General features: G+C 47.8%; 2 protein-coding genes across 2 annotated transcripts; one reads left to right on the plus strand and one right to left on the minus strand.

The window, feature by feature from the left end:
- Positions 1–282: 282 nt before the first annotated feature.
- On the plus strand, positions 283–4944 carry SARC_11453 (hypothetical protein; the record flags this gene model as incomplete). The annotated part of the gene is made up of 2 exons (XM_014294461.1): positions 283–2461; positions 3815–4944. Coding segments are annotated over 2 exons (3236 nt in total), but the record flags the coding sequence as incomplete, so codon positions are not given.
- Positions 4945–5259: 315 nt separating this feature from the next.
- Positions 5260–7237, minus strand: SARC_11454 (hypothetical protein; the record flags this gene model as incomplete). The annotated part of the gene is made up of 4 exons (XM_014294462.1): positions 5260–6139; positions 6405–6511; positions 6623–7153; positions 7199–7237. The coding sequence occupies 4 exons, from the start codon at positions 7235–7237 to the stop codon at positions 5260–5262; spliced, it is 1557 nt and encodes a 518-aa protein (XP_014149937.1).
- Positions 7238–12105: the final 4868 nt, after the last annotated feature.

Here is a 12105-nt window from a genome sequence, read left to right on the forward strand (position 1 = left end):
TATATATATATATATATATATATATGTATATATATATATGTATATATATATGTACATGTATTTCAAGTATAGTCTGTGGTACGCCCAATATGCTTATTTTCACTACGGGCGTGCTTTCAAATGCGATACGCAGATATATGATACAGCCAATCTTGAGTCATACAGTCCTATTCGCCATAGCAGACTCCCTTTCCACGTAGTCTTACACTCTTGCCGTCGCCGGTACGTCCACCGTTGCATATTTAACACTACCCACTACCTCCCTCTCTCTCCTCCTGCCGCAGATGGGTCTGGGTAAGACTCTCCAAACCATAGCCCTGCTCGGCACACTCAAGATGGAGTACAACATAGGCGGACCCCATCTGGTGGTGGTGCCCATGAGTGTGCTGTCCAATTGGATGACCGAGTTCAAGCGCTTCTGTCCGTCGCTGAAGACACTCCGCTACCACACCGCATCCGACGCGGAGAAGGCGCTTATGCGCAAGGAGATTGCGTACAAGAGCCCCCGCGGACTGCTCGATGTGGTGGTGACTACGTACGAGGTTGTGGCGGGTGAGTTTCGGCGCGGCCGGTCCGGTCTGTTCAGTCAACGCTGGCGGTATGTGGTGGTGGATGAGGCGCACAAGGTCAAAAACCACGAGAGCCAGATCTCCATGGCCTGTCGGACACTCACCCGCAACCACACACTGTTCCTGACGGGTACACCGCTACAGAATAACCTCAGCGAGTGCTGGGCGTTGCTCCACTGCATGCAACCAGACATCTTCCAAAAGGCCGATGTGTTTGACAACGCGTTCGATGCCAGTGACGTGACCACCACCGATCTGGCCCTGGTAGACCATGTGTGGCAGCTGCTGAAGCTGCTGGTGCTGAGACGTAGGAAGAAGGAGATAGACCTCGCCCTGCCACCCAAGCGCGAGTTGCGTCTGCTGTGTCCGCTGAGTGAGCAGCAGAGCTTCTGGTACAAACGCCTACTACTGGCCCACGCACACCATCTCGCGTCCAACGGCCACGATACGGAGAAGGCTGCGGATGAGGAAGGGGAAGGCAGAGAGCCTTTGCCTAAGCTCAGCAACCTGATGATGCAGTTGCGTAAGGTGTGCATACACCCGTTCCTGTTTAAAGGGGCCGAGCCCGACGCCGAGGACACGACCGCGGACGAGTTGGCGGCGGCCAGTGGTAAGCTGCGCATGATGGACCGGTTGCTAGTCAAGCTCAAGGCGGAAGGGCACAGAGCGGTGATCTTCTCCCAGTTCACCCAAATGCTGGACCTATTGGAGGACTTTTTGTACCTCAAAGGGTACCGGTTTGTCCGGTTGGACGGGGGCACCAACCGCATCCAGCGTATGATCAATATCGGGCAGTTCAATGCGCCGGGCTCGGTCGTCTTTGTGTTCCTGCTCAGCACCCGCGCGGGTGGGTTGGGCGTCAACCTGCAAACCGCAGACACATGTATCTTGTACGATAGTGACTGGAATCCCCAGGCGGATCTGCAGGCCATGGCACGCGTGCACCGGATTGGCCAGACCAAGCCCGTGACTATTTATAGAATGATTATGACTGGCTCGGTGGAGGAGCGTATTGTCGCACGGGCCCAGCGCAAGCTCATGCTGGACGAGTTGGTCAGTCATGGCAGCGAGTCGGTGTTTGGTAAGCGGTCGGATACCACCACGGCCGAGACGGCCAATGAGAGCACCATGCGACGTGCACTACGGTTCACCATGAAGCAGATGTTCAAGAGGGATGGTGGGGCTATTGTTAGCATGGATAAGCCGGTGGGCGACGATGTCCTGAGTGACGAGAATCTGGACAATCTTATAGAGCAGGCACGTAACCAGACCGAGGATATGATCGCCGATCGCGATGCCGAGGCCGCTGAGCTCGAGGAGGACGATCCCAACGACAACTGCTTTGCGGCGGTGGCGGATAGCCACATCAAAAAGTTTGACAACAAGGTGTACACCGTCAGTGAGATCTACAAGGGCGCCTCACTGAAGTCCATCCGCCAGGAATGGGACAAGAAGAAGCTGGTTCTGTCCGGAAAGCGTGAACGGGTGGACCGGTGTGTCATGGTGGACGGGGGGGCTGGCCTGGGCAAACGTGTGGCCGTGCTCAGAAATACACAGTACGATATCAGCAAGGGTTTGCCTGGTGTGTACGATGTAGGGGGTGAGCTCTATGGGAAGGCGCTCATACCAACGCCCAAGAAACCTTCGCGTCTCGTGGCCGGGCGAGACTATGATAACCTGGACTTCTGCCAGTGCTGTGGGGTGTCGGGCGACCTGGTCATGTGTGATGGCTGTCCTAACTCGTTCCATGTTAGCTGTCTCGGGTACAAGAATAAGGCCCATTTTGACCGGGAAATGCGTCACGGCAGGGTTGCTATGGCGTTCCGCTGCCCCCACCACGAGTGTGCACAGTGCGGCAAGTCGTCGGTCCGTGCAGGCAATCTGCTAATCAGGTATGCATAGACGGGACTAACATTGTTGTAGTTTGTGTGTAGTGATTTCGTTTGCGTGTGCGCCCTGTCAGTGTGCGTATCGCGTGTCAGTGTATGTGTGTCAAGTCGTCGATCCGTGCAGGCAATCTGCTTGTCAGGTATACATAGACGGGATTAAAATTGTTGTAGTGTACGTGTGTAGTGCTTTCGTGTGCGTGTGCCCTGTCAGTGTGCGTATCGCGTGTCAGTGTATGTGTGTCAAGTCGTCGATCCGTGCAGGCAATCTGCTTATCAGGCATACATAGACGGGACAAACATTGTTGTAGTGTGCATGTTTAGCGATTGAGTGTGCGTGTAACGTGTCGGTGTATGCGTGGCGTGTCAGTATATGTGTGGTATGCAGTGTGTATGTAGTGAATAAGCGTGCATGTAGCGTGCCAGTGTTTTTGTGGTGTGTCAGTCAGTCTGTGTGTTGTGCGAGATGTGTTTCCGTGTATTCGAGTTTGTATGCATCTTTGTCTGCGTATCTGTACTGTACGTTTGTGTGAAAGGATATGTATGTGTACGTTCCCGCGTGTATGTATGTATGTCGCAACAGCACAAGTGCATGCGAAAAGCAGAATTATATCATACTTACGTGCAGGCATTAAACGGAGCCAGATTGCTACAATGGGTGTGCTCTGCAGTGTGCCTGTATGTCCCCGCTCACAGTAATGTGATACACTTCAAACGCACACACAGTATAGTACATTCTCATTCACCCAACGCCCTTTCCTGCACTGATTTCGTGAGCCTAGGTGCATTTTTTTTTCGTATCACTTGCATTGATGTGCGTATGTGTAGTGATGTGTTTGTACTTTCGTGTCAAATGCATTGATGTACGTGTGTGTAGTGATGTGTTTGTACTTTCGTGTCACTTGCATTGATATGCGTATGGAAAGTGACGTATTTGTACTTTCGTGACAATTGCATTGATGTACGACGTACGTGTGTTTTTAGACTTGCGTGTCAAATGTATTGATGTACGTCAGTGTAGTGATGGGTTTGTACTTTCGTGTCCCTTGCATTGATGGTGTTGACCCCCACTCGATCTCACCTTCACAAATGGCAATCATTAATACTATGCCAGTGCCCTTACAAGACCTCTGCACAATCTAAAACTTCGGTGCACGGATTGGATATATCAATTTTGGAGGTGGCTTGTGCTTGTACCATCCTTGCAGCCTTGTAGTACACTCTCTCTATTATCGTTCGGCCTTGTGCCAGCCTATTAGGATACCTCCAACTCTGCTATACCCGTTAGAATAGCTCCATTCCTGTTGTACTCAATGTACTCACGCCCACTATCTCCCTCCTTCAACCCCTCTTCTGCAGATGTGCGGGTTGTGCGAATGCGTACTGCGAGGACTGTGCCGATTGGGATACGCTCAACGTACTCACTGACCAGCCCCCTCTGCTACACCAGAAGCTCGGGTTTAATCTGTGCAGGCAAGCGGCGTATGTGCATTGTTCGCCTGCGTGCACACACGCCTACGAACAGGCGGAAGAGCTGTACATTGACTTGGCCCAGCCCCCGGACCCTCAGGCTGTGGTTGTGGTGCCAAAAGATCCCACACGCAAGGCACGCAAGGCCAAGAAAAATGGGGCTGCCAGGGCCAAAGCTGCAGTGACCGAGAAGAGAACAATCGTCATTGATGGCTCTTCCGAGTCCGCCGATGAGCTGTGCATGGATACGAAGGCGCCGATGGTGGCGCAGCAGTGTGGAGACGGAGATGTATGGGGTTTTAATAAACCATCGATTGTAGGTAAGACAAAGGGCAAGGGTAATGGATACAAGAAAAAGACCAGCCTGTCGACGGCGAAGGGACTGTCCAAGAGGAAAGTCCCACAGCAGCAGACTCTTCTGACGCAAAGCACGCGTCAAAATGCTACAGATGCCGTGGTGCCGAAGGTGGAACCTCAGACCAAGGTACCGAACTCTGCGGAGAAAGTCCCCTCAAGCGCTATCAAGACCACACGCACAACACGCTCGCGCCTGGTGACACCAGCCTCACAGCCTGGCCAAGCACGTGCGGGCCCCCCGGTGTCTAGTTATGTTGTGGCCCAGACGGAGGACTGTCGTCCCCCTACGTTTCTCCATCAAACACGAGGATCGGGGGGTTCAGCTGCATTGTCGTATGCAGGACAATCAGTTATAGGACAAGTGCCTGTACGACAATCGCCCGCACAAGGCAGTGGGAGGACGTCGAGTCGGCTCCGCTCGAGAGAAGCGAGCGCGCTGCCTGTTGTGAGTAAAGGACCTTTTGTGTTTAGCAAAGATACGCTCGTTGCTAAGGTCGAGAATCCGTTTGGTATGAAGCAAGAGGGTGCCGTAGCTATGGATGCCCAATCAGTCCATGGTGTGCCGCAGGTGGCGGCGGCGGCGTTGTGAGCGCGAGATTTAATTTGTATTTAAGTATTTGGTATTTGTTTTAGATTTGGTAATTAAAGGATTTGTACATGATGCACACTTATCGTCAGGGAATCGAATTGCCTACAGTGTGTCCGTTGTATTCAATGTGGAAAGCATCGTATGCCTTTAGTGCAGAGCGTGTGTTTTCTCAAACCTCGGCGAGTGCTATGTAAGCTATTAATTACAATCTGCTGCTCTTTATATTTGCTGCATACACCGATTTCGTATACGTATCAAGCGGACTACTAACGGTCGGCTGGGCGTTGGAGGGTTCAACGAATGAGTTCACACGAACGCCAGAGGAATCACACTTCCCGACTGTATCGCGCTGAGTACCATCTATTCGAAGACCTCAAAGCATATACCTCTACGCCAGTGGCATCTCAATTGCTGTGTTTTGTGTAGCGCCAGTGGCCGGATTGGGTGCCGTGATCGTTATATTCGTCATCCCGAAGTAGAATTCGACATCAACACTTTCGTCGTCGCTACATTCGACCCGCACCAACCCGACTTTCTTCATCGTTGGATCTTTCACTGATATCGGGGGCTTATCGCTAAGACAGGCCCAAATTTCAAATTCAACTTCCTTCTGTCCTGGATAAAGCGGACAAAAGTTTTTATGCGTGACCGTCTTTTCTACTTTCACTGTTTGGTGTCTTTTAACAAACGGAGTGTTGGTGTCGTGCGCCTCCATTTTGTCCAAAATGTGATCATACTCCAGCATGTGGGCAGGATATTCCATAGCCCATTGCAACAACTCGCTCTTTGACTGTACCACAGGGATTCCGTCCAAAGAACAGGGCACCAACCACCACGGCGGTAACTGGGTCTTAGGGTGAACAACTTGGGTCGGCATAGAGGCGAATAGCTGCTCAAGACGATCTCGAAGGATTGTGGCAGTAGAGTAGCCTCCTGCAAGCAGCACATACTTCAGCCCAAGTAGTTTGTCATTCTTCAATAGCAGCTGAATGTGAGCAATGATTGCTCGAATTGACTGTTCAAAGAAACTCTCTGCCAGCTTTTGAAATATGACCAAACGATAGTCTCCCTTGGGTGTGACATGGTTGGTATGCTTTCGATTGTAAGCCTTTTTGAGGGCCTGCAGATCTAAATGGGGATCGAACTCAACCAAGTATATCACATTGATCTGAAAGTCATCGAACTTTCGGGCCTCCTTACCGAGAACAAACTGGCGCGTTATATTCAGGTGCTCAAACGGGTGAACTGCCTTGAAGCGATCATAGGCACTCCCGACTAGCTCGCGTAGAAACTTTTCAAATTCTTGGTCCACATAAATTCCACCCCAATCGCCCCCAGAGGGTCATAGCAATCCTTTCCTGTGAGAGTAATATCGGAGAAGTGTTGCTCATACGTTAAGTTTTTAGAGGATCAGGCAAAACGAATATGGAGATTTAGACACTGGTATTAAAATGAAGATCAGACAGTGTCTGAGCAGCTACAGAAAATCATGAGGAGTATCGAAAGCCAAGTTTTTTGTACTGTTTTACTTACAGTTCAACGGGTTTCTCTGCGTAAACGTTGTAGGCCGCTACGTCCACTGTACCACCCCCGCAGTCCAGTACTAAATATCTGATTTCTTTTTTCAATACAGCTGCTTCCTGTGTGGGGGTGAGAAGTAAAATAGCAATCAGCCCCGGATCACAGGTGTTTGTATAGGCAGCGATTACAAGTTATATGAAACTATTCTTGATTACTTCATACATGCCGACCAAAATATAATTCGGTAATTGCACACTTGCTGGCTCATATGCTAGAAGCAGATGAGTATCTTCCACGTTTGATATCAACCCCGCATCCACTGCAGCCTTGCGCATGGAGGTTTTGGCTCCATCCGACCATATAGCAGGAATTGTAAGAACCCACTGCACATCCGCCGGCTGGAGACACAGGGATGTCTGATTCTGTATGATTTTCAGTGAGAAATCTTTCAGGTACTCGTTGCTTTTCACAACAAAAGTTCGGACGGGTAACCGGAAATGTTCATCCAATGCTACTGCTTCAGGATTTTCCTCGCGCGGATTGAACAACTGCATTTTGTAGTGGGTAAAACAATGTAGATTTTCTGAACTACCATCCTCCACTGCTTTGAGATAGTCTCTCTCGGCAGCTGTGCCGAAATTCAGTACTTTTGAAGAATGATTCACAAGCAGACATGTCTTCGTTTTAGACCTCCCTTCTTCTTCGCCAAAAGCTGCAGGTGTTATGTTCCGCTTAGTGCCATAAGACTCGTTGCTTTCCAGCTAATAAGCAATACCGCTGTATGTAGTGCCGAAATCTATAGCGACCGTAGCCTTTGTCGCAGGTATCGGCTGTGGCACTGTCATTGTTGTATTTAATATGAATTTTCTCATGGCCTACTTAAGAACTATGAGGCATACGTTACATAAGCACCTAGATTTATACTAGGTTTGTAAAGATGCGGATTTAATAAAAATTGAATATGCGTAAGACGCATATCACCACGATACTCTGTGAATGGTCCAATATCACGGCTAATGAACATGGAACACCGGTAATTGAAGGCAAATAGACCACGAGAGAAAGATCGATGCTCTATCTGACTATCGGCATCGATAGCGTTCGCTATCTGCTGGTGAGACTCAGTGACACGATCGCGAACATCAACTCTAGAATTTAAAAACCATTGCCGATATGCTTTCCAAATCACGGCAGGATCACTTATTATCATGTATAGAAGGGCAAATACATTCGTTTGGTCACATGTTTACACCGTGGCGAACATGCATAAGGCAGATCTTTCCTCCTCGTACACAACGTTTCAATGGTAGCAAAATACCAATTCGACACGATATTTCGTTGAATTGAATCCATTTTACTGATGATTATGCTGACCTGCAATGCTTCAATAGTAATCACACATCGTATATAACGACACATACACTTATGATTCTTTGACATTTAGTCTGGCAAGATGTTCTTGGGCATCATCCACCAAATATACGCGATTACATCAACTACCCAACAACACAGGGCGACTGAGGCGAGTTGTTGCCGCTTCTTGGCCTACTTTGATCCCAAGAATTCTGTTTCTAACAATATATACCGCACGTACTATCCTGATGAATACTTGTATGTGTACTATATAGCATTTGCAGGCTTCTTGCCAACTAAAACCTCCGCTGAGTTGCCTATAGCGAGATTGACTAAAGAAGGTGGATATGACTGGCTGATCGTATCTTCTGCGTAAGAGCGTGCCTTCGATTCTGCCGTTTGTTTCACTTCCAATTGTGTTATGAAGGGAACTTTGAGTTTGGCAGTTGTTCACCAGCGGGCTCAGAATCGTCAAATTTGGCTGAAAGAGAATGTTTTTTCTTTGAGCGACTTCCACTGTGGCATGATTAAGCTTCATAGCGACCTCACAAACTGCCAAACACAGCTGCAGCAGACGAAAGATCGGAACTCGCAGATAGGTGTGCAAGGGAGCACATTGATGTTTGAAAGCGTTTGCATCTATGTTCAACACATGATTTGAGTCTACACGCCTATTTGTTGAATTAAATTGATACGAAACTGTATGATACGAAACTGTAAATCGCTGAAACATCATCATCGCAGAAGTTGATATTGTGGAGCTCAGATCAAGTCACAGAACAAACATCAATTCGCCTTTTCCACCCTGGACATACTTCGAGAAAAATCTTTTGGATCTTGGCACCTAAATGGAAGGTATAGTATTTGAACTCGTGGTTACAAACAACGCGCACTGTGTGAAAAACACGCTGACGGAAGGTGTTTATTCAAGCGCAAAAGACCGCGTAGTGAGTACTATGAGTTCAATGAAAATTTTGGACCAAGGCGGCGTCGAAGGGAGCGTTGAGATTTTCAAAGCCAGTTGGGATAGCATGGAAGGTCACAGCAAGGCGAATACTCCTTGAAACCTGGAACATAAGCTATCTATGTTACGTCTGTGGGAAAACAAAGCAACTTATATTCACCCAGTAATGACTTACTGAGCTGCAGATTTAACCCCACTAGGCACGACGCAACTGCAAGATCTTACGAACGCAACATGTAGTAAAGGTGAATCAGGAGTGTGTATACATCTCGCCTGGGCTGATAAATCGAAACGGCAACGTGCTAGTCAAAGCGAAGGTCGTTCCCCTTACTTACCTGAACGCCGTAAACTAACCCCGAGTACAGTCTGCACATTGGCAAATGTACTTTAGGACAGATCCCGGTTAAGGGAGCTGGAGTTGTGTATCCACCATGCTACATCTGACGAAGTCGAGAACCCTCGCAGCACACTACGTGGAGGAGAATTCAGTACATACCCATCAATTAAAAAATCGCATGCACAGGCTTTTCACACCAAATATAATCGTATTTACACCAAATATAATCGCAATAAAATATGAATATCTGTTTTGCATTTTATATTCAAGGTCGAGAACTCAATTGATATGAAGCAAGAGGGTGTGGTGATTCTGGACGCCCAAGCAGTTGATGTAGCGCCCAAGGTGATCACGTTAGTATTAGTATCTGAATTAGTATTCGTTGATTAAATAATTTGTCATTAGACTCTTATCTTTATCGGATCTAAGCGCACGGCGGCTGGTGTGCGGTGCATCTTTCTATGGTAGGTTGTTATTGGGGGTATCTCAACTGTTGCATACCGTTTGTATAGGACCGAAAGTGCTTGTATTTTTATTTGAGTTTTGACACTTGTGAACGTTACCTGTTCATTTTGTGGGGTCGTAGTACTCGATGCATGACAGATTATGAGCATCAGGCAAAGATCTAGCGAAGTAGAGAGGTTTGGTGTATCGATGATGACCAATGTCTACCTCAGATACATCGAACTGCGTCGTTGTAAATGGCCTACTTTGCATTTGCAAGATCGCTTCACATTTCATGTCAATTTCAACGAAAGTAATACGTCTACGAGATTCATACACAATTTATACTAGATGCACACAAAGCGATGAAATCAAACGATAAGGAATGTATGTATGTCGGCCATTAGTTGTCTTACTTTCGTCTCATATCAAACTGTGTTTATGTCAATCAGCAAGACCCACAGAGCACTACTCTAATTAAACTGTGTTTATGTCAATCAGCAAGCCCCACAAAGCACTTCGCAAGGCCACTCTATTATTGTTCCCAGTTGCGCTTTTTGGACTATCATTCACCTGTTCCTTTCAAATTTATGCGGTTTGTGCCCTCCGAACACAATGCTGCAAATAACTCGACTAGTACCACGGAGGCTAATGCACGCACACATACACGAGTAGATAATCGTAATCGGGAAGCAATTACAAGTAGTGTCATAGATAGTACTGTTGAGGACGTTGACGCTGACACGTGTGGGGTTACACAGATAAAAGAAGTGAGAGAAGTCGACGTTGACACGCACCCATTAGATGACAACTATAAGACAGGGGACGTTCTCCATGTACGACGTTACCGTGCACATACGGTAACGTCGTATGTGCACGGCAAAATAATGGGATTACTGATAACAACGCGAAGCTACCGCAGATTGTCGACGATGCATCGTATAGTGATGTGTTCATGCATTTGCTATCTATGGACTTTGTTAAGAATATACTTGTGCCAGCTACCAATCTCTCATTGAAGAAAAACAACAGACAGGAGATAGACGTAGATGAATCCTTTACGTGGCTTGCATTGCGACTAATAATGGCCAAGTATTATTCCAAGAAGGTTAACGACTTCTGGGATCTAGAACGAGATAATCCAGACACTTTGCCGTACTTGGGTGGCTTCATGAAGGTCACAAGATACAGCGACATACAACGTAATGTAACACTTAGAATGACGCCGGTAACCCAGGCAGAAAAGAACGACAAGGGGTATTATATGCGAGAGATTGTAGAAGCTTGGAACCGGAACATGAACTCACATTTCTACGCGAGTGCTAAAGTGTGCATTGATACTTCCCCATATTTATTTTTCACTTCCCCATATTTATTTTTCACGACGGACCTTTGATTCAAATTTTCGCCTCCGAAACGTAAATCTCGGTGACCAGTAGGTCACCAGTGTAGAACTGAATACCACTTTCAAAAAACCCACAGACCCCACCAAAACGTTGACTTGAAATTTAGATTTTCAATCAAATTTTTTTTTTTAATTATATATATATATATATTTTTTAATGTCCAGTAGGGAGTCTGGGGACCCCACAGTCCCACAGTCCCATATCCGCGAAAAATGTCGGGCCAGGCCGAACCCCCAATTGAGACGTTCGGCCCCAACGACTCCTTACCCAATGACCAATGGAAATTGGACATACAAAAATCTATCACAAACCTCTCTGCCCAGGTCAGTACTCTACAGGCCAATCTCAATCAAATTTTGGGACCGGCTCTAACAACCTCGAACAATGATGGGCCCATCTCCAAGGAGCCTTTGACTGATGACCAATGGAAATCAACCATACACCAAATGCTCACTAACCTCTGTGCAAAAACAACCAACCTTGAATCCGAACTCCGGGACCTTAAATCCCAAACCCGTGCACCTATAGATGAAGACACACCCGACACTTTTCCGATTTGGCTCCACAAGCCCGCCTGTTCCGCCTGCAAAAAGACCACGGTCACAGGCGCCCAATAGCAGCAGTGAGCCTCCCAGCTACCGCTCAAAAGTGGACAAACCTGCAAAACCGAGCCCTAAAAAACGCCCGACCCCATCAGCTTCTCAGTCCCAATCGCAGCCGCCAGTACCCGAACACCTTTTGACAAAAGTGGTGGGCCGCCCGATACCGGACAAACCTCTTCATGAAATGGATGACATAACTTCGGTATGGCTCTTCTTCAGAGCAATTTTCCCTAACGGCAAGCCCCCATCCCAATCAGTATTTGAAAAATACTGGCATGCCCAACCAGCCCTCAATCGCCACCACTTTCTCTGGTATCTTCCGTCTAAATCGGTATCTCAACCAAATCGCCCCGGAAGCTCCACCAGTTTCATCCGCCTTTGTGTTCCTAGCGACTCTGTCGCCCAGGTGAAACGACATACAGCCCTTACGTGGAAATGGCAGCTTGATGAAAACATCGACCCCCGCTCCCAACAACATCCCGACGCTACGAAAGCAGCTTTAATTCACTATCTCCGCACCAAGCGGGAGGCCCGCTGCACACATGAACGAGCGTCAAAAATTCTTTCCCGCAGCATGGATGCACTACTGAGCCCACTTGTCAACTCC

Source organism: Sphaeroforma arctica (genome assembly GCF_001186125.1).
Source record: "Sphaeroforma arctica JP610 unplaced genomic scaffold supercont1.1697, whole genome shotgun sequence".
Lineage (NCBI taxonomy): Eukaryota > Ichthyosporea > Ichthyophonida > Sphaeroforma > Sphaeroforma arctica.